This window comes from Octopus bimaculoides, chromosome 7 (assembly GCF_046866305.1).
Source record: "Octopus bimaculoides isolate indiv1 chromosome 7, ASM4686630v1, whole genome shotgun sequence".
Lineage (NCBI taxonomy): Eukaryota > Metazoa > Mollusca > Cephalopoda > Octopoda > Octopodidae > Octopus > Octopus bimaculoides.
Window position 1 is genome coordinate 36145409 of NC_142934.1, and position 22518 is coordinate 36167926.

General features: G+C 36.3%; 1 protein-coding gene across 9 annotated transcripts in view; it reads right to left on the minus strand.

Annotated features, from left to right (window-relative positions):
• Nucleotides 1-22518, minus strand: part of LOC106875848 (excitatory amino acid transporter 3-like) — a 410144-nt gene that overhangs the window by 47430 nt on the left and 340196 nt on the right. Inside the window, exon 11 of one of the 9 annotated variants that reach the window (XM_052969532.2) lies at nucleotides 15082-15396. The exons of the other annotated variants lie outside the window; for them this stretch is intronic. Coding sequence (XP_052825492.1) covers nucleotides 15324-15396 — 73 coding nt within the window. The 3' untranslated portion in view covers nucleotides 15082-15323. Of the gene's footprint in view, nucleotides 1-15081; nucleotides 15397-22518 lie in introns of those variants that run through there. 9 annotated transcript variants of the gene reach the window in all.

The following is a 22518-nucleotide window of genomic DNA, read 5'->3' on the forward strand; positions in this document are numbered from 1 at the left end:
ATGCTCGTCATCAAATAACCAAAAGAAAAAGAATGAAAAATGGTCTAGGGAAGATAATAAAGAAGTTCTTACAGCCTTCTACCATGCCATATATTTCCTTACAGATAAATTTAATACTGTACAAACCTACTTAAGCTGGAGACAGAAACACCTTGAAGTAAGACCCTACATAGACAGTAACAAACTTGCCAACGTCAGAAGAAACATTATGAAAAAAAATTTACTAACTGAAGTAGAGATTGACCAAATTAAACAAGCAGTAAGGGATAAAAAGAATGAAACTGCAGCTAAAGAAGATACTACAGAGGAAATAATTATAAACCAGCCCAAGGCTGATGAAAATACAGTAATGACTGAAAGAGTTAAGGTAACTGATAGGCAAAGTGAAATACTCTCTGAACCAACCATAAACACTAAGGCAGGTGAAAATCAAATAGATGAAGAAAGTCATACAGAAATCGACGCAACAGAACTACATGATCTAAAAAATCAAATCATGATTGAATGGCTGAAAATTAAAGAAACTAGTATGAATGAACGCGACACTCTCCCCAAAATTCGCAATTCTAACCAAAACCTGAAAATAATTGGTAAAATCCGCCTTGCACTTAAGGATATAATTTCAGCTAATGATGTTGATATTACAGATCTCAACCACCTGTACTATGCATCCGCAAGAATCTCAGCAATTCTATGTGGTGAAAAGATTAGAAAAAGACAACACTCCCACAAAAAGCCTTCTTGGCAAGAACGCATTCAACACCAAATTAAGCTGCTTAGATCTGACATAGAATGTTTGAAAAACCTTAAATTTGACAAGAGTATCAAACCTACAAAGACCCAAAAACTAAAGAAAAAATATAATATGAAAACCATAGTTGACATTGATGCCACCATAGAAACCATCAAGCAAAAGGTATGTGCTAAAGCTGCCCGCATAGCAAGGTATGAAAAGCGTGTTAGATTCTTCCGAGATAATAACATGTTCAAAAATAACCCCAAAAATTTCTACAGGAAGATAGGGAAAACACCAGTAACAATAAAGTCTGTCCCATCAAAAGAAGAAGTGCAAGAATTTTGGAATAAAATCAGGGCAGAAGATAAAACACACAATGAAAAGGCCCCTTGGATTGATAGAATATCTACAGACCTAGACTCCTTAGAGGAACAAAAGTGGGAGGGGCTCAAGGTAGAAGATATAAGATCTGCTCTCAGGAGGTCAAGCAAATGGAAGTCTCCAGGAAAGGATAAAATTCCTAACTTCTGGTTGAATGCCTTCCCAGAAAGCCATGAACTGCTAACAAAACTTTACAACGATGTTTTGCAAAATCCTAGTTTGATGCCTTCTTGGCTAGTTAATGGTTTAACATTCCTGCTTCCAAAAAATGAGGAAACAAACGAACCAAAAAATTATCGCCCCATAACCTGCTTAACAACAATGTACAAGACGCTAATATCTGTCCTAACCGAGTACACCTATAGTTTTTTAATAGAAAGTAGCATATTCCCTAATGAGCAAAAGGGATGTAAACATGGATCTTATGGTTGTAAAGATCAGCTACTCATCAATAAGATGATCTTAGAAGATTGTCACAAGCGACACAAAAACTTGTCAATAGCCTGGATAGACTATAAAAAGGCCTTTGATAGCCTACCACATAGCTGGATTAGGAAATGTCTGGAAATGTATAAAATAGCTCTTACTCTGCGAAACTTTTTATCTGTAAGTATGAGATCATGGAGAACCACACTGATGTTGAACAATGACAATGAATCTCTAAATGCTGGAGATGTAAGAATTTCATGTGGCATTTTCCAGGGTGACTCACTATCACCACTCCTCTTCTGTCTAACCCTAATACCGCTCTCAAAATTTCTCAATGATGCACAGTATGGTTATAAAATATTTGATAAAAATATAAATCATCTCATTTACATGGATGATTTAAAGCTCTTTGCAAAAAATGACCAACAGCTCAAAGGCCTACTAGCGATTGTTAAACAATTCAGTGATGACATCAGGATGCAATTTGGCCTTGATAAATTTGCAATAGCTACCTTTATCAAAGGAAAAATGACAAATACATCTAATGTGAACCTTGACCAGCAAAATGTCATAAAAGAGTTAGAACCAGCGGAGAGCTACAAATACCTAGGGGTAATTGAAGGGGACAATATCAAGCACTCAGTGATGAGGGAAAGGATCAGAAGAGAATGTTATCGCAGGGTGAGAGCAATACTGAAGACAGAGCTGAACACGAGAAACAGGATCGAAGCGATCATTGCTCTAGCCATACCAGTCGTGACTTACAGTTTCAATATCGTTAACTGGTCAATTACTGAAATATGTAATGTTGACAGAAAAATACGAAAACTGTTGACAATGCATAGAATGCACCACCCTAAGGCAGATATAGAACGTCTTTATCTGCCAAGAAAAGAGGGAGGCCGAGGACTTCTACAGCTGGCATTATCAATGAAGGTAGCCACAATTGGCCTAGACACCTATCTGAAAAACTCTGAGGACTGGATGCTAAAACTTGTCTTAAAACATGAAAGCAAGAAAGCATCTTACTTAGTAACAAAACAGGCAAAGGAATATCTAAGTGAATTCCAATTGCAACAAATTCAAGAATTAGACGAACTAGAAACACCTGCAGAAAAAGCTAAGCGCTTGAAAACCCGTGCTAAAATTGCTGCCTTAGATATTATGACTGAAAAATGGCATGGAAAACCTCTCAATGGCAAATACCCAAAGAGAGCGAATAATGCAGATATTAACAAAGCCCTTACCCACCAATGGTTAATGGCCTCTGGCTTGAAATCAGAAACAGAGGGGTTTATCATAGCAGCCCAAGATCAATGCCTACCTACAAAGAACTACCAGGCCAACATATTAAAGAACGGCAGCTCCCCATTATGTCGTATATGCCAACAACAAAATGAGACCATCGATCATGTTGTCTCCATGTGCAGTCTGCTTGCGCCTACAGAGTATCTCAACAGGCATGATAGAGCTGCACAATATATTCACTGGGTAATATGCAAAAACCTGGACTTGCCCCATGATAAAAACTGGAGGGAACACAAACCACCCCCAGTACTTGAAAATGATCACATTGCACTCCTCTGGAACTTCACCATTCAAACTGACAGAAAGATAGACGCAAATAGGCCAGACATCATACTGAAAGACTTCAGACAAAAATCATGCCTCCTCATTGATATGACTGTCCCAATTGATATAAACGTATCTGTCAAGACCTACCAAAAACTGAGCAAATATAAAGATCTTGAAATAGAAATTAGCAAAATGTGGAATCTGAAGACGAAAACAATACCTATTGTCATAGGTGCCCTGGGAATGACAGCGAAACGGGCTGATTACTACCTAGCTCAGATACCAGGAAACCCCAAAATGACTGAAGTTAAAAAAATAGTGCTCATGGGAACTGCCCATATCCTACGTAAAATACTGTCTATGTGATCTCAAATTTTAAAGCAAACACATAATTTTCTTATGGTTTCTTAAAACATTCACTTGAACAAAACTGTACAAATCCAAATATATGGTACCCTAGGCATAACACCTACATGAACTTCTAACTTGTTGTCTCTTGAGGTCTCTGGGTGAGACTTGGATCCAACTTGTACAAATGCAAAACAAAAGTCAAACATAAAATAATAATAATATTATTATTATTATTATTATTATTATTATTATTATCATTATTATTATTATTATTATTATTATTATTATTATTATTCAGTAGTTTTATTTTTATAACGTGCTTTCACTTCACTACCGAGCGCAGCTCTGTGCGCCTTGGGTATGTGCTGCGGTTTGCTGTGGTGCTCTTATGTATACTGTATTGAAAGTGTTTTGCGTAGAATGTGTGCAGTACCCAGTAGTGCAATTTTCTGTATGTTATATATATTTGTAAGTCCTGGTATTTTTGTTATGTATTTGTCTGAATATTTTTTTATTATACCTAAGGCACCTACTATGATAGGAATTGTTTCTGTTTTTAGATTCCACATTCGAGTTATCTCTATTTCCAGGTCTTTGTATTTTGAAAGTTTTTCCATTTCTTTTAGAGAAACGTTGTCATCTGCTGGTATTGATACATCAATTAGAAAGCATTTTTTTTCTTCATGATCTTTGACAACTATATCTGGTCTATTTGCCTTAATTTCTCTATCTGTGTGTATTGGCATATCCCAGAGTATGGTTGCTTTCTCGTTTTCTGTGACCTTTTCTGGCGTGTGTTTATACCATTATTATTATTATTTTAAAAAGGATTGACGTAACTCTTCCCGAAGGTAAAAAGTCAAGACGATTGTATCGATATTTTATTCGTTGAACAATATTTCGACAGTATGTCTGTCTTTGTCAAGTTCAAAACAAGATGTGATTAAAAATTCAAAATTTCAGAAATTTAAGCGTAAACTATGAACGAGAGCAACCAGCGTCCATACGTTGATGGAATGACATCATCAGTTTTTAAGTTTTATAACAGGTAGAAAGAAAGAAAAAATAGAAAAAGGAAGACGACAGAAAAAAAGGAAAGAAAAAGAGAGAAAGAAGAATATTCAATTAGTTTTGTATAAATTTGATGATATCCTCCTGTCATCTTATTCATTCCTCCAGGGCGTGATGTTAATAACCCGCAAACATATTTCTCCTCATACATTCTGAGAAGTGAAAGTGGGGTAGATTCAGAATATTTTCTGAGAATATGCACTTTCAAGTCTTCTTCAAAATTGCAGTCGCTTGAAACGAAATGTTCAGCAAGTTCTGTTGAACTACTGTTATTGTGCCTGACGTCGAATCTGTGCCTATTAAACCTTTTGTTTAATTGTTCTGTTGTACAACCAACATAAATCAAGTTGTGTTTCATGCATTCTGCAGCGTACACTAAATGGGAATCTTTACATGTTCCCCCTTCTGTATAAATCATAACATTTCTGTTATGATTTCTGATGGAATTCACTTCACTCATGTTGTTGCACAATGAACAGGGCTTACCTCTCTTACGGCTGTTCTTTAAGGTACAGCGTGCAGATACTCCAATGTTCATTTTCTTGGAGTCAGATATTCAAACCTACATGCATAATTTTAGCAAACAAAATACAATAGATGACAGAATTCCTTTAGTGATTAGCTGGCACTGACATTTCGCTGGCATTTCAAAAGTGTTGCATGAAAGTTACTAGCCTGTGGCAAAAAAATATCTCTAGTTTCAAACAGATATTTCCTCAGCCGCCCATTGTAGCCTTTCGACGGAATAAGAACATACAAGAATTATTGACCTCTATATCTGACTCCAAGAAAACGAACATTGGAGTATCTGCATGCTGTACCTTAAAGAACAGCCGCAAGAGAGGTAAGCCCTGTTCATCGTGCAACAACATGAGTGAAGTGAATTCCATCAGAAATCATAACAGAAATGTTATGATTTATACAGAAGGGGGAACATGTAAAGATTCCCATTTAGTGTACGCTGCAGAATGCACGAAACACAACACAACTTGATTTATGTTGGTTGTACAACAGAACAATTAAACAAAAGGTTTAATAGGCACAGATTCGACGTCAGGCACAATAACAGTAGTTCAACAGAACTTGCTGAACATTTCATTTCAAGCGGCTGCAATTTTGAAGAAGACTTGAAAGTGCATATTCTCAAAAAATATTCTGAATCTACCAACCCTAACCCTAACCCTACCTCACTTCTCAGAATGTATGAGGAGAAGTATGTTTGCGGGTTATTAACATCACGCCCTGGAGGAATGAATAAGATGACAGGAGAATATCATCAAATTTATATAAAACTGTTTGATTGAATATTCTTCTTTCTCTCTTTCTCTTTCCTTTTTTCTGTCGTCTTCCTTTTTCTATTTTTTCTTTCTTTCTGCCTGTTATAAAACTTAAACACTGATGATGTCATTCCATCAACGTATGGACGCTGGTTGCTCTCGTTTATAGTTTACGTTTAAATTTCTGAAATTTTGAATTTTTAATCACATCTTATTCTGAACTTCACAAAGACAGACATACTGTCAAAATATTGTTCAATGAATAAAATATCTATACAATCGAATTGAGCTCTTTGTCTTGACTATAATAATAATACAAATAATAATAATAATACTAATAATAATAATAATAATAATAATAATAATAATAATAATAATAATAAGCAAGGGAAACTAATACAAATAGCCACAAAACACGAGCAAAACAAAAAACTGTTTTCAGTATTTAAGGAAGCTGACAAATACAAACAAGAAATCAATGTACCTAACAAATACGAAGAAGAAGAAGAAGAAGAAGAAACAACAAAAGCTATAAAACAAATGAAATCCAAACTAAAACTAGAACAGCAACGGACCATGATAAAACGATGGCAAGAAAAGCCCCTACATGGTAAATACTGGGCTAAACTAAATGCGAAAGAAATAGACAGAGAAAAATCCCAGCAATGGCTGAGAAGCTCAGGACTCAAAGCAGAGACTGAAGGATTTTTAATTGCTGCACAAGACCAGAGCCTCCCCACCAGAAATTACCAAAAACACATAATGAAAAGAAATATATTGACAAGAAACAATAAATCATATTATCTCTGGCTGCCCAGTCCTGGCTAAGAAGGAATATATTCACAGACACGACAGAGCTGGGACCTATATACACTGGAAGCTATGCCAACACTATGGAATAACAACAGAAAAAAGATGGTATAAACACACGCCAGAAAAGGTCACAGAAAACGAGAAAGCAACCATACTCTGGGATATGCCAATACACACAGATAGAGAAATTAAGGCAAATAGACCAGATATAGTTGTCAAAGATCATGAAGAAAAAAAATGCTTTCTAATTGATGTATCAATACCAGCAGATGACAACGTCTCTCTAAAAGAAATGGAAAAACTTTCAAAATACAAAGACCTGGAAATAGAGATAACTCGAATGTGGAATCTAAAAACAGAAACAATTCCTATCATAGTAGGTGCCTTAGGTATAATAAAAAAATATTCAGACAAATACATAACAAAAATACCAGGACTTACAAATATATATAACATACAGAAAATTGCACTACTGGGTACTGCACACATTCTACGCAAAACACTTTCAATACAGTAAACATAAGAGCACCACAGCAAACCACAGCACATACCCAAGGCTCACAGAGCTGCGCTCGGTAGTGAAGTGAAAGCACGTTATAAAAATAAAACTACTGAACAATAATAATAATAATAATATGTCAGAGATCATGAAGAATAAAAATGCTTTCTAATTGATGTATCAATACCAGCAGATGACAATGTTTCCTTAAAAGAAATGGAGAAACTTTCAAAATACAAAGACCTGGAAAAAGAGGTAACTCGAATGTGGAATGTAAAAACAGAAACAATTCCTATCATAGTAGGCACCTTAGGTATGATAAAAAAATATTCAGACAAATACATAACAAAAATACCAGGACTTACAAATATATATAACATACAGAAAATTGCACTACTGGGTACTGCACACATTCTACGCAAAACACTTTCAATACAGTAAACATAAGAGCACCACAGCAAACCACAGCACATACCCAAGGCGCACAGAGCTGCGCTCGGTAGTGAAGTGAAAGCACGTTATAAAAATAAAACTACTGAACAATAATAATAATAATAATATGTCAGAGATCATGAAGAATAAAAATGCTTTCTAATTACATTTTAAGATGTACATTATCACAACTTCATATCTAGAAAATAAAAATTTTATAATAAAAAATATTATTTTACATGTAAAATATGGGGGGGGGGGGGGGTCACAATTTCACGAGGGTAAAAATTTAATGCAATATGGCATACTCTGAAAACCAAGGTGATGGGTCAGAGCCAACACACATTTCAATTTGCGTACACCTTTCAATCCAATACTTCCTTGTAGACTATGTTCTTTGTGTAAGTTCTCCTTCTTTTTTCCCTTGTTTGTCAGTGTTGATAACTTTAACTCCCACATCAGATAATTTGTGAGCCCTTGGGATTGCAACATATAGCTGATCATGGCCGAATACAGATTCAGGCAAGAACAGTCCCACTTTATCAAATATCTACTCTTGTGATTTATTGATAGTCATTGCATATGACAAGTGAACAGGAAACTGGTTTCTTTCTAAAGTGAGTAGCAAGTTTGGGAAACACATCACCCCTCTGCTCCTCTATATCATTACTTTCAACTAACATTTTTAAACATGTAATAAATATTACGTTCCCCCACCACATCATGAATGCTTCTCTCTCTCCTTCTTTTTCTTTCTCTCGCTTTTTGCTTCACTCTTTGCCTTATCCTCTTTTTCTCTTTCCATCTCTTCTTCCTCTCTCTTTTTCTCTAATCATGTGAAAGTGTTACTGACTGGCTAAGTAACATAATGACAATCAGAATTATTATAAGATAATAATAATAATAATAATAATAATAATAATAATAATAATAATAATAATATTAATACGCTTGGTTTTTTTGGTTTTCATATGTACCTGTGGTATGTGTCACACTTCAAAGGAAGAGGTAAAAAGGTGGAAGGGACAAAGAAAAACAGAAATAAAAGGTGTTAAGCAGAGGAGGTATACTTGAAGTGAGTGGCAAAGTGGGAAAGAGGGGAGGGACAGAAGCAGAGGAACTATAGTTGAGGTGAGAGGCAAAGAGGAGAAAGTAAGAGGGAGTGAGAGAGAGAGGGGGGGGGGAAGATTGAGAGTGCTGAGGGGTAAGAGAAATATAATGCATTAAACGCAGGAGGACAGTTAGAGGCAAGGAGGCATAGAGAAGAGAGTGGGGAGGGAGGGGGAAAGAGAGAGATTTAGAGAGATAGATTGAGTGAAGGAAGGGAGTGGATAGAGAATAATAGCGATAGAGAATGGAACCATTCTCATATAGAAAATGCTGGAAAACTTTTTGTTTTTGGCGATATATGATAAAAGTGTTGAAAATATAGAAATTGCAAAAAGAAATGTTGCCTGTCTATCTGTCTGTCTGTCTGTCGGTCTATCTATCTATCTATCTATCTATCTATCTGTTTGTCGGTTATTCTGTCTGTTTGCCTCTCTATCTAACACACTCTCTCTCCCTCTGTCTGTCTCTCTCTCCCTCTGTCTGTCTCTCTCTCCCTCTGTCTGTCTCTCTCTCCCTCTGTCTGTCTCTCTCTCCCTCTGTCTGTCTCTCTCTCCCTCTGTCTGTCTCTCTCTCCCTCTGTCTGTCTCTCTCTCAGCAAATAGCTGTGGATGTTACTGTTACTTTTCTACAGTTGAAGAGAGAGGTAGAATGTTTATCAGTATTTTCAGAGTAGACTGATGCATGCATAGAAAGAAAAGTAGATACATAGATCAAAAGGAAAGTAGCTACATAGATCGAAAGAAAAGTAGATACGTAGATCGAAAGAAAAGTAGATACATACATTGTTAAATTAAAAGCAGGATAGACGAGGGACACAGAGGAAGTGAGAGAGAAAGAGAGAAAATAAGAGAGACAGTAGATACATAGATAGAAAGAAAAATCGATACATAGACACATTATTAAATCAAAGACAAATAACTACTGCAAATATTGATGTCACTTTCACTTTTCATTACCACGTGTGGATAAAATTAACTCACAAGTGGATGAGTACTCCACAGACATGCATACTATTAGCATAGTTCTCAGGGAGATTCAACTTCACACAGATTATGACAAAGCTAGCCCCTTTCAATTACAGCTACAACTTATTTTGGCCAGCTGAGTGGACTGGAGCAAGATAAACTTTTAAGTGGTTGGAAGAAAAAGATCCTATATAGAGGCAGAAAAATCTTTTTAGTCATTAAGGTCACTATGGATGTTAATCCGGTCCTAACAGCAGCATTTGTGGATCTCACAGATCCGGAGGCTAAGCCCCCAGATAAACACTGATGTGCAGGCTGTTGTTATCAAACTGAGGGTGAGTCGAGGGTGAAGTCACTATACAACAGAATAGCAATTATTTCATCTTAGCTTTCACTGCTTATACTAAACACATGACATTTTTGCCTTATGATATGGAACATTTCCTTTTCTATCACTCATTTTAAAAAATGGCACTCCATTGCTTATGATGACAAGGTTTATCTGATCAATGGAACAGTCTGCTTGCAAAATTAACATGCAAGTGGCTGAGTACTCCACAGACATGCATACCATAATGTAGTTCTCAGGGAGATTCAGCTTCACACTGAATGTGACAAGGCTGGCACCTATGAATTACAGCTACAATTAATTTTTGCCAGCAGAGTGGACTGCAACAAGGTGAAGTACAGTACCTTACTCAAGAACACAGTGTGCCACTGGGAATCATACTCAAAATTTAATGATCATGGGCCAAAAATTCCTAACCACTGAGTCATGCACCTTCACTCTCTTAACTGTAGAGAAAAGGAGTGAAGTGATAGAGACAGAGAAAGGAAAATCTCTGTCATTTAAAATGACAATTAGACTGAAATACAATTGATCTTTTCTAGCTTTTTTACTTTTAACAATGAAGAATAGGGAAAGACATTTAGTAATGAATAGAAGAAAAATCTTTCAGGTGTTTACATTTTCATTCTAGGAGTTCTAGACTGATCAACTGTTAGTTCTCTCTTCTTTCACCTACCCCCAGTACTTATTTGCCTTCATGTCTTTTAGTTTGGGGGAAAGACCATGTTTTTTTTTCAGGTATGTTTAACATTTCTAACATTTTTCTTACATTTTTCTGACATAATTTAAATATATACTTTAACCATGTAACACAAGCCTTCTGTAGTTTTTTCACTCTTATTATCTTTTATACATCCAACCACGTGCTTTCACATACCAACTTTCTCACCCATATACCAAAACACGTGAGACCGAAAATGCCACAGAAGACCAATACTTCGGATAAAATTACAAACGAGGATATACTTAAAGAACTCAAAAATATTAACTCACACCTCATTACCTTAAATAAAAAAATTGAGGACTCAAATCGTCTCGCCCGAGAAAGGATAAACAGTGAAGTCACTACTCACTACACTGATCAGGTTAGTAATGATTTACAACTTTTATGCACAACCCTCAAATCAATATACATTAACAAACCTAACAATGAACAACAACCTCCTCTACACGATACTATCGACGAATTCATTATAAAACAAGAACAAATTAGTAAAGATTTAAACACTCTGTGTACTACACTAAAGTCGGTATTCACAAACAAACCGAACAACAGCCAATGCACACCAAATGAAACACATCAGGACGCCATACTTACACAAGTCAATTTAACAAAAAGAAAAATAGAGAATATTTGGAATACAAACCTCCATAATAGAAAACCCGCTTACTGGAATATGATAAAAAATTCCAACAAAGCAGATATTTACGAGGGATGGATGAACTCAACACCAATTATTCTCCCACGCAAATTCCAGATCAAAACAATACCAAATGAACCTGACGGACAGAGAACCATCAGGGAAAAGTTAGCACTATTCCATCTAAAATCAGAGATTGAACTACTAAGACTTAGGGCCTCCACTAATGAAGAAAAATATAAAAACATCGACGAAGAGATGCACAGGGAAATAAACAAACAAACCGAGGGACAACCCCTCGAAAATACCATAGATTTTTGGAAAGAAATCTGTGAAAAGGAAGAAAGAAACTCTCTCCTACGCTGGGAAAAAAGCAATGATTTCTTCCAAAGATATGAATCAAATTTTAAACAAGAATTCAGCACAGATAATCCCTTCCTAAAGAAAAGAACTATAAATAATAAACAAAAACTGAACAACGCACAAACCACCACCAATTTCAACCACTTAACCAACAACAACCCTCCTCATTACCCTCCATACACCATAAATAGAAATCATTTACAACCACCACTTTTGAACCACTCAAAACTAAACAGGGAACAAGCTTACAGACAACGCATTTATGAAATAGATTGCACCAAACATAAAGATCACCCATACACCAGGAACAGAACACACCAACAACGTCCCAACACCAGGCATAACCACCCCATAACAACCCAAAACAACACTAGGATAAGAAACACACCACATGCTAGTCACTACTACCCTATGACCCAAAATTACTGGCCCCCACCGAACTCAAGAACAACACAAAATAACATCAGATCAAGAAACATCCCACATACTAGAGTTACACACATCACTAACCAAAACACCCATAGACACCCACACACATATAACAATCTAAGGCAACAATACTACCATCCCGCCGAACCAATCCCATATAACCTAACAGACAGCTCATGCAAACAAAATTACAAACAACACAGGCTGGAATCTAGTAATCAGAAAAAACCGAAGATAATCAATCTCTCAACCAAACCTCCCTCAAGCATAAAAATAGACATCCTCTCAAAAGGGCTAAAATTCACCCCAACTCCACGCAGAGCCAACCAAAATGAAGTGAAGGACAGTATAACAGAATTCTGTAGAAAATTAAGACTCACAGAAGCATTTACCAATCACAACACTGAAGATAACTCACTAGTCAAAAACAAAAGTGAGCACATCCCACACAAAGGTAAAAATAAAAATCTAGATGAATTCTGCAACCACATTGAGAACTTCCCTTACCACACCATGCATAAACAGAGAGTAAACTCAAACTTTAACACTACACAATGGAAGGAACTAATAAAACTCCAAAATGATGAAGATATTACGATTAAGGAAGCAGATAAAGGAAGTGCAGTAGTAATAATGGACACATTATACTATAAAAACCTAATAATCTCCATGCTGGATGACAACCAACACTATGAAAAAGTCACAAACTACACCCCACAAAAAATAATGAAAACCCTGTCCTCACTAATTAAAACACATGGAAATGAACTGACAACCAAGGAGATTGATTTTCTAACAAACTTCAAATGCAAGCCCAGCCTTTTCTATGGTCTGCCAAAAATACACAAAAGCCAGATCATAAATGAAACCATCAAAAAATCACCAAAGACATACATACATACACCAAACCCGGGGGATCTAAAACTGCGACCCATCATAGCTGGCTCAGCCTGTGAAACACACAGACTAAGTCTATTTATGGACATCCTCCTAAAACCCTTCCTTAAACACATAAATAGCTATATCAGAGATGACTTGGATATGCTAAATCACCTCCCAAAGGAAGTAAAGGAAGAAACAATCATGGTCTCATTTGACGTGATTAATTTATACACCAGTATACCTCATAATTATGGACTTGAGGCAATTCAATTCTGGCTGGATCAATTCCCGAAAGAAATCCCAAACAGGATCAGTAAAGAATTCATTACTAAATCGGTTGAATTCATCTTACGAAACAACCACTTCATGTTTGACAATACTTTCTACCGACAAAAATCCGGAATTGCTATGGGCACTAGGGCAGCTCCAGTCATTGCGAACCGAACAATGGGTTACTTGGAAATAATAATATACCAGGAATCTTTATCCACCTTTGGAAACACCCTTTCCCAATACATAAAAGAAAATTGGAAAAGGTTCCTGGACGACTGTTTCATACTCTGGAATGAAAACACAGATGAACTCTTGAAATTCAAAAGTCTATTGAACAGTGTCAACCCAAACATACATTTCACAATGGAGTACAACCAAAAGGAGCTCCCATTCTTGGATATACTAATTAAAAAAGTAAACCTAAAAATAGAAACGGACATATTTTATAAAACCACAGACGCCAAACAATATCTACTATTTGATTCATGCCACCCAAGACACACCAAGACAAACATCCCCTTCAACCTTGCAAGAAGAATATGCACAATAGTGTCAGAAGAAAATACTAGAGACTACAGACTACAAGAACTCAAAAACACACTAATTGACAGACACTACCCAGTTCAACTCATAGAGGAAGGAATCAGACGTGCATCACAAATTAACATAGAAAACTTAAACACAGCAACACACATTCCCCGAAAATACTACCGTACATATCCACATACAACCCCAGAAACAAAGAAGCCTTCACCATCATCACCCAAAACATACCAATGCTACATAAGGATCCCAAATTAAAGGAAATTTTACACACACACAAAATCATCAAAAGCCACAAACAACCAAAATCACTGAAAAAGATCCTCACAAAGGCAAAATTACTTTCCGAAACAACAGATGCGAAAGTAAACAAATGTGGTCGACCAAATTGTGCAACATGCCCAAACATTTTAGAAGGTTCAGAATTCCTCTTCAAAGAGGGACACAAATTCAAAGTTAAATCTAACTTTACATGTGCCTCAGAAAATCTTATTTATGTAATAAGATGTTCGGGCTGCCACGAGAACTACATAGGGTCTACAGGATTATCGCTCAGACGTAGATGCACTCTGCACCGCCAGCAGATTGCACACCCAGAATACCGAATGATACCTTTTACTGATCATATTGAAAAATGCGCAAAACAAATGCTACCACAATTTATAATCTTTCCTTTTTATCAATGTGCCATTAAAACACCAACACAGATTAGATTAAATAAGGAAACCTTTTTCATTCAAAAATACAAACCCAAACTTAACCATTGCTAACACATTTAAATAAGGAGATTCATCACCCCACTGAGAAAAAAAGGGGGAAAAAAATATAGAACAAAACCATGGTAAATTAATCAAATTCTACCACCTCCTAGATTTCGATTATCTCCCCTATACCGGAAGAAATCCCTAATTACCTCCCCCTATCTAGAACTCTTCTTTCTCAGACTGGAACGAACACGACACAATGAAGTAGAGAAATTTGAAAAGACAACACGAAACCGGTTATTTCTCAAAATACATTGTTTATATACCAAAAAGATTTTATAACATTTTTATAACATTTTTCTTACATTTTTCTGACATAATTTAAATATATACTTTAACCATGTAACACAAGCCTTCTGTAGTTTTTTCACTCTTATTATCTTTTATATATATATATATATATATATATATATATATATATATATATATATATATATATATATATATATGTATGTATATATATATATATATATATATGTATATATATATATGTATATATATATATATATATATATATATATATATATATATATATATATATATATATATATATATATATATATGTATGAATGTATGTATATATATATATAAATATTTTTGTGTGTGTGTTTGTGCCTGTATTTGTCCCCCACCACCATCACTTGACAACTGATGTTGGTGTGTTTGCATTCCTGTAACTTAGCTGTTTGGTAGAAGAGACTGATAGAATAAGCACCAGGTTTATAGGGAATAAGTCCAGGGGTTCATTTCTTCGACTAAAGAGCAGTACTCCAGCATGGCCACATTCAAATGACTGAAACAAGTAAAAGAATAAAAGAATACCAGAAGAACATTCTGTACCACTAAACCAAGAAGGTACGTTGAAGATGTACAATGTATTTTAAGGCTAAATAGTAATTCTGCATATGTTTGCGCAAGTGAGATATTTTGGTTGGATTATATAGTTATTGGTTTTACACTTCTTTCTATTTTCTGTAAGTGTCACAATATAGATTGTTACATTTTGTATGCTTTCCGTGAAGTTTTCACAAGTCCACTTAGTAATAACAATAATAATTGCAGAGTAATTGAATGCATTGATCAATGGAGAAGAAATCCTGGGCTGGTTGACAAGTTCAGTAGTTGCCATAAATTGATTGCAGAGCAATTTGATGCATTGATCAAATATTTCTCAACCTTTTTACCCTTGCATAACCCTTAAAATAAATTACATGTCTCAAGGAACCCCTGCACAAAAAAAAATTATATACCATATCTTTCTCATATTTTTTCATCATATATATATATATATGGTTTTTATATTTTTTTAATAACATGTTAGGTTAGATAGAATGATGTCTATATTACAATATTACAATAACCAATAATATGTTGTTACGATCATGAAATTAGCATTAGCTTATCTCACTCTTTCTCGTGGAACTCCTAGGAACCTTTTGTGGAACCCTAGGGTTCCAGGGAACCCCAGTCGAGAAACGTTGCATTTATCAACGGAGAAGAAGAAATCCCAGGTTGGTTGACAAAAGGGTGAATGGTGAATGCTTGGAGGATGCATCAAAGGGAAATGCTGCTGACAATTACAGACCAATTTCATGCTTCCCGTTAATGTGGAAGTTACTGTCAGGAGGAATTGCAGAAGAACTGTATAAATATCTTGATGAGAACGATATATTACTGCCAGAACAGAAAGGCTGTTGAAGGAAATGCAGAGGTACCGAAGATCAACTATTGATAGACAAAATGCAAGATTGTAAACAATGGAGAACAAATCTGGGAATGGCCTGAATTGACTATTGCAAAGCTTATGATACGATTACACATTCGTGTGGATCATCAAGTGCTTAGATCTGTTTGGAATTGCGAGGAATGTAATGTGTTTCCTGAAAAGAAGTATGGTGGGATGGAAAACTGAACTGACATCTTATGCAAAAAGCTTGGGCACCCTGGGTATCATTCTCTGCATGATACCTCTGACCTTGATACTTAGGAAAATGAACCTGGGATACCAACTAAAGGAAAAATCCAAACAATCAACCACCTCCTTTTCATGGATGATTTGAAACTGTATGGCAAAGATGAGACTCAAGTGAGTTCGTTGGTGAACATGGTCCACTGTTTTAGTACTGATATTAGAATGGAATTTGGACTTAAGAAGTGCAGAATAATCTACCTAAAAAGAGGCAAGGTACAGTCCCTAGCAGGGATAGAATTACCGAACAGAGACTTGATTAAGCAAATTGAAGGATACAAATACCTTGGTGTACTAGAGTGTAACAAGATAATGGAAAAGGAAATGAAAGAGCATTTGAGGACAGAATATTTCCGAAGACTGAGATTGGTGTTGCACTCAAACTTGACTGGATGGAATAAAATCCAAGCAGTTAATACGTGGGGGATAGCATCACTTCAGTATGGAGTGGGAATTATAAAATGGCAAAAGAGAGAAATGAAGAAAATGGATACCAAAACTAGAAAAATGTTGACAGAACATGGAGCCTTCCTACCTAAGAGTGACACTGATAGGGTGTACTTGTCAAGAAGAAAGGGTGGGAGAGGTTTAATCAGTTGCCAGGACTGTATCCAAGTAGAGAAAAACAGTCTAGGGTGGTATATAAAAAATGCCGTGGAGTCACTGTTGAAACACACGAAGAAGGCTGGCGTCATCAAAACTGACAAATGTGTAACTAAGGAAAAATTTAAACAAGAAATGAACAAAAAGAAAGAAAAAGCATGGAAGGAAATGAAAGCGTATGGTCAGTTTGCAAGAGATGTGAACCCCAAGACAAATACAGAAGACCAGTGGCTATGCAAAAGGAGGAGTGACCTGAAGATAGAGACAGAAACACTCATATGTGCAGCTCAGGAACAAGTGTTAAGGACCAATTATATGAAATGCAGAATTGACAACACTACCAACAGCGACAAATGCAGAATGTGTGGTGAGAAGAGTGAAACGGTATGGCACATTGTTAGCGAATGCCCAAAATTGGCACAACACAAATATGAATGACATCATAATAATGTACCAAGAATGATCCATTGGGAGTGCTGTGGAAATCATGGCCTACAGAGAGCAAAGACGTGGTATGAACAAACCCCAGAAGGAGTCACCAAAAATGAGAATTGCAAAATACTGTAGAATGTAATGATCCAATGCAATCACCTGACCAGACACAGGAAACCAGACATTGTTGTGGTGAACAAAAAAGAAAGAACATGTATGATAATCAACATTGCATGTCCTGGTAACAACAAGATCAATGTGAAAGAGGAAGAAAAAATAAACAACTATGATGATTTAAAGTGGGAAATAAGAAGGCTGTGGTCACTGAAGAGAGTAGATGTGATACCAATATTAATTGGTGCACGTGGAAGTATCAGCACTCAACTACCAACATGGCTGAAAAAGATTGGTGCAAGTGTGAAGGTAGAACACCTACAACAATCAGCATTGCTAGGAACTGCAATCATTCTTCACAATAAACAAGTGTCACTTTAGTCAGCTGGCACTTTCCATCATACCCAGCAAAATAAGCTGCGAAATTTCATATAATAATAGTAATAATCATAATGAATAAATTATGGTTACAAAATGTTTGACAAGATTATCTCAGACTTGCTCTACATGGATGATCAGAAATTGTATTCAAAAGACGACAAAGATCTGAAAGGGCCACTAGTAACTGCAAAAATATTCATTGATGACACCAATGTGGAATTTGGCCTTGACAAGCGTGCAAAAGCTTTGTTCAAATGTGGTAAACTGACAGCCAATACCACAACCCAACTTGATCAAGGACCTGGACCAAGAAGACTTTTATAAGTATCTTGGGATACACAAAGGTGAAGGGATTCAACACAGATCAACGAAAGAGAAAATCAGGAAAGAGTATTATAGAGGTGTCATAACAGTCCTGAATACTGAGCTGAACTCTCAGAATAGAATTGTAGCTATAAACTCCCTGGCAGTACCAGTTGTCCAGTATAGCCTTAATGTCATCAATTGGAATCTGAGTGATCTCCAGTGTATGAACATAAAGACCAAGAAACTGCTGACACTAAAAAGGATGCACCACCCAAAATCAGATGTCTACAGGCTCTACCTCGCACGAAAGGAAGGCGGCAGAGCCTTAATCCAGCTTGAAATGTCCTATAAAACAACCACAATAGGACTCCAAGTGTACATCCAAAGTAATACCGACTGGATGATACAGCTGGTAAGGCAACATGAACAGAGTATGAAACTTCACTCAATCTCAAAGGAGGCATATAAATATAGATGACAACTTAATCTCCCTGATTATGAAAATGATAAGGAGGACACACCACCCACTAAGGTAACAAAAAAGTGTAAAACAAAAGCCAAACAAGAAAGCTTGAAAAAAATATCAAGACTGTGGCAAGGAAAACCATTGCATGGGCAATACTCCAAATGAGCTGGGGAAAACTGATGTAGATATGAGAAGAATTCATCAATGGCTGCAGAGTGTTGGTTTGAAAGCCAAAACAAAAGATTCATCCTAGTGCCATAAGATCAGAGTCTCCTCACTTGGAACTATCAAGCTAATGCCACCCACAATGAGGTAGACACAAAGTGTAGACTCTGCAATGACAAACTTGAGAGTATTGACCACATTGCTGTTAGTTGTTCAGTCCTTGCCCCTATGGAATATAAAACCAGGCATGATCAAGTTGGCCAATACTTGCACTGGAGCATATGTCGTCACTGAGGGAGAGAATGTTACCATCCTATGGGATTATGGAATACATACAGACAGGCAAATAAATGATAACAAACCAGACATCATCATCATCAAGACCTAAGACAAAAAAATATGCCTGTTAATTGATATGTCAGTGCCTACTGATAGAAACATTTTAACAAAAGAATTTGAAAAACTGTCGAAATAAAAGGACCTTGAGATTGAGATATCTAACACATGGCAGTTGAAAACCAAACCATCCCTGCTGTTGTAGGTGCTCTGGGAATGATCAAGAAAGGTACTGACAAATTTGTTGACCAATCTATGAGCCTCAAAAAATTGTGTTGACATCAACCACCCACATTCTCAGGAAGTTTCTCTCCATCTAATATATATGTGCCTTAGGTCTCTGGTTGAGACTTGATCAGAAGATGAAATAAATTGCAAATCAATTGGAAAATAATAATGACGATGATGCCGACGCCGACTGCCACAAATGACACCAAAATCTTTCTGCTGCATTGAGTACAAAAACAAAATACATTTTACAGCCTTCCCTATAGCTGAATTGTGAAATGCTTGGAAATATAGAATCTCTCTGGTTATTGGTAATTTTTTGCCAGACAGTATGAAGCAATGGAAAACAACTATGAACACTAGTGACATCAACATAAACTGTGGAATTTTTTAAGGCAATTCTCTATCAACACTACTCTTTTGCATGGCTTTCATTCCCTTAAATAAGATTTTGAATGACACAAAACATGGGAACAGAGTATATGATAAACACATTAATCACCTCCTTTCATGCATGATCTATAGCTTTTCACAAAAGACGATCACCAACTGGAACGACTTTTAACAGTAGTAAAAGAAATTAGTGAAATACTGGAATGGAGTTCGATCTTGATAAATGTGCTACAGCCACATTCTTCATGGGAAAACTCGTGAAAGCAAACAACATACGGAGAGACAAACCTAAGATCATCAAAGTATTAGCCCCTGAAAAAAATTACAAATATTTAAGTGCGTATGAAGGAAATAGCATCCAGCACTCACAAATGTATGAAAAAATTCAGAGAGCATGTTATTATAGAGCAAGAGCTATCCTAAAGAGTGAACTTAATGTTGGAAACAGGATTGATTCAATCAACACCTTAGCTATATCTGTTGTAATTTACAGCTTTAATATCATAAAATGGTCCATCTGTGAGATCAGTAAAATCGATATGAAAATATGCAAGCTTCTCATAATGCACTGCATGTATCACCCAACATCAAATGCAGATAAACTATACATCCCATCAAAGGCTGGAAAATGTGGACTGATGCAGCTGCAGCTGTTTCTAAAGACAGCAACTACAGGGTAGGGTTAGATACCTATCTGATCCAAAGAGGACTGATGCTTAAACTTGTCTGGAAGCATGAAAGTACAAAAACCTGTACTAAGTATCAGAAACTAAGAAATATGTAAAAGAATTAAAGATCAATGGAAAATAACTCACTAGGACCAGCAATCCTGAAGTTGGTACAAATATGACCCATCAATGGTTGGCCACATCTAGACTTTAATCAGAAACCGAGAGCATCATTATAGCAGCTCAGAACTAGTGTCTGCCCACCAGAAACTTTCAAGGAAGCATTCTTAAAAATGGTACTGATCTTGCTTGTTGCTTTTGTGGTGCAACCAGAGAAACAAATTGACCACTTTCTCTCTGGATGCTTTATGTTAGCCTCAAATGAAAATATTAATCACCATAATAGACTTAGTCAGTATTTGCATTGGATCATATGCTGTAAGTCTGAACTCTCATATCAGAATTGGTGGGAACACAAGCCTGCCAAAGTAGTTTTGTGGCACTCCATCACTTACGACGTCGAAAGTTCCAGTTGATCCAATCAATGGAACAGCCTGCTCGTGAAATTAACATGCAAGTGGCTGAGCACACCACAGACACGTGTACCCCTAACGTAGTTCTCGGGGATATTCAGCGTGACACAGAGTGTGACAAGGCTGACCCTTTGAATTACAGGCACAACAGAAACAGGAAGTAAGAGTGAGAGAAAGTTGTGGTGAAAGAATACAGCAGGGTTCGCCACCATCTCCTGCCGGAGCCTCGTGGAGCTTTAGGTGTTTTCGCTCACAACACCCGGTCTGGGAATCGAAACTGCAATCCTATGACCGTGAGTCTGCTGCCCCAACCACTGGGCCATTGCGCCTCCATGCCAAAGTAGTAGAAAATAATAATATCACCATTCTTTGGGACTTAAGTATTCAAACTAATTGTGCTATTCAGACCAATAGGCTAGATATTATGGTAAAAATTACACTGACAAAACATGTCTGATCAGAGATTTGTGAGGTCTCAAAAATGTGGTATCTAATAACATTTGTACCTGTAATCATCAGAGCTTTGGGACAATACCAAATGATGCTCGTAAACACTATGATCAAATACCAGGAAACCCAAAAGTATTAGAATTACAAAAAATTGTTCTTGTGGGTACTGCATCCTAACAGAAACATACTGAATTCTCTTAAAACTCTTTCAAAACTAAAATATTACAATTTAAGAACCTTAGTTCTCAGATGCTGGTCTGCTTCCTCTACAATATATCACTGCTAATCATAAATAACAGCCATAGTAAAACATTGAACTTTCTGTTACTTGAGGTCACTGGTAGAGACCTGGAACAGCTTATACGAAACAAAGCAAGAACATAAATAATGGTTTCAGATTTTGGCACAAGTCTACCAACTTTGGAGAAAGGGGGTTAGTCAATTACATCAACCCTAGTGCTTGATAGGGACTTTACGTTATCAACCCATAAAGGATGAAAAGCAAAGTTGACCTAAGTGGGATTTGAACTCAGAATGTAAGAGCTGGAACAATGTCACTGAGCATTTTGTTAGATGTGCTAACAATTCTGCCTTCCTTAATAATAATTATAATAACAATTCTAATTTTGGAACATGGTCAACAATTTTGAGGAGAGGTGGTAATTGATTACATTGACCCCAGTGCTCAACTATTACTTATTTTATCAACCCTAAAAGGATGAAAGACAAAGTTGACCTTAGAGGGATTTGAGCTCAGAGTGTAGCGAATAGGAAAAAATGCTACTAAGCATTTTGTCAGATGTGCTAATGATTCTGCCAGCTTGCTACTTTCTAATGATTTCTAATAGAAGTTCATTTTAGGGTAGGCTTT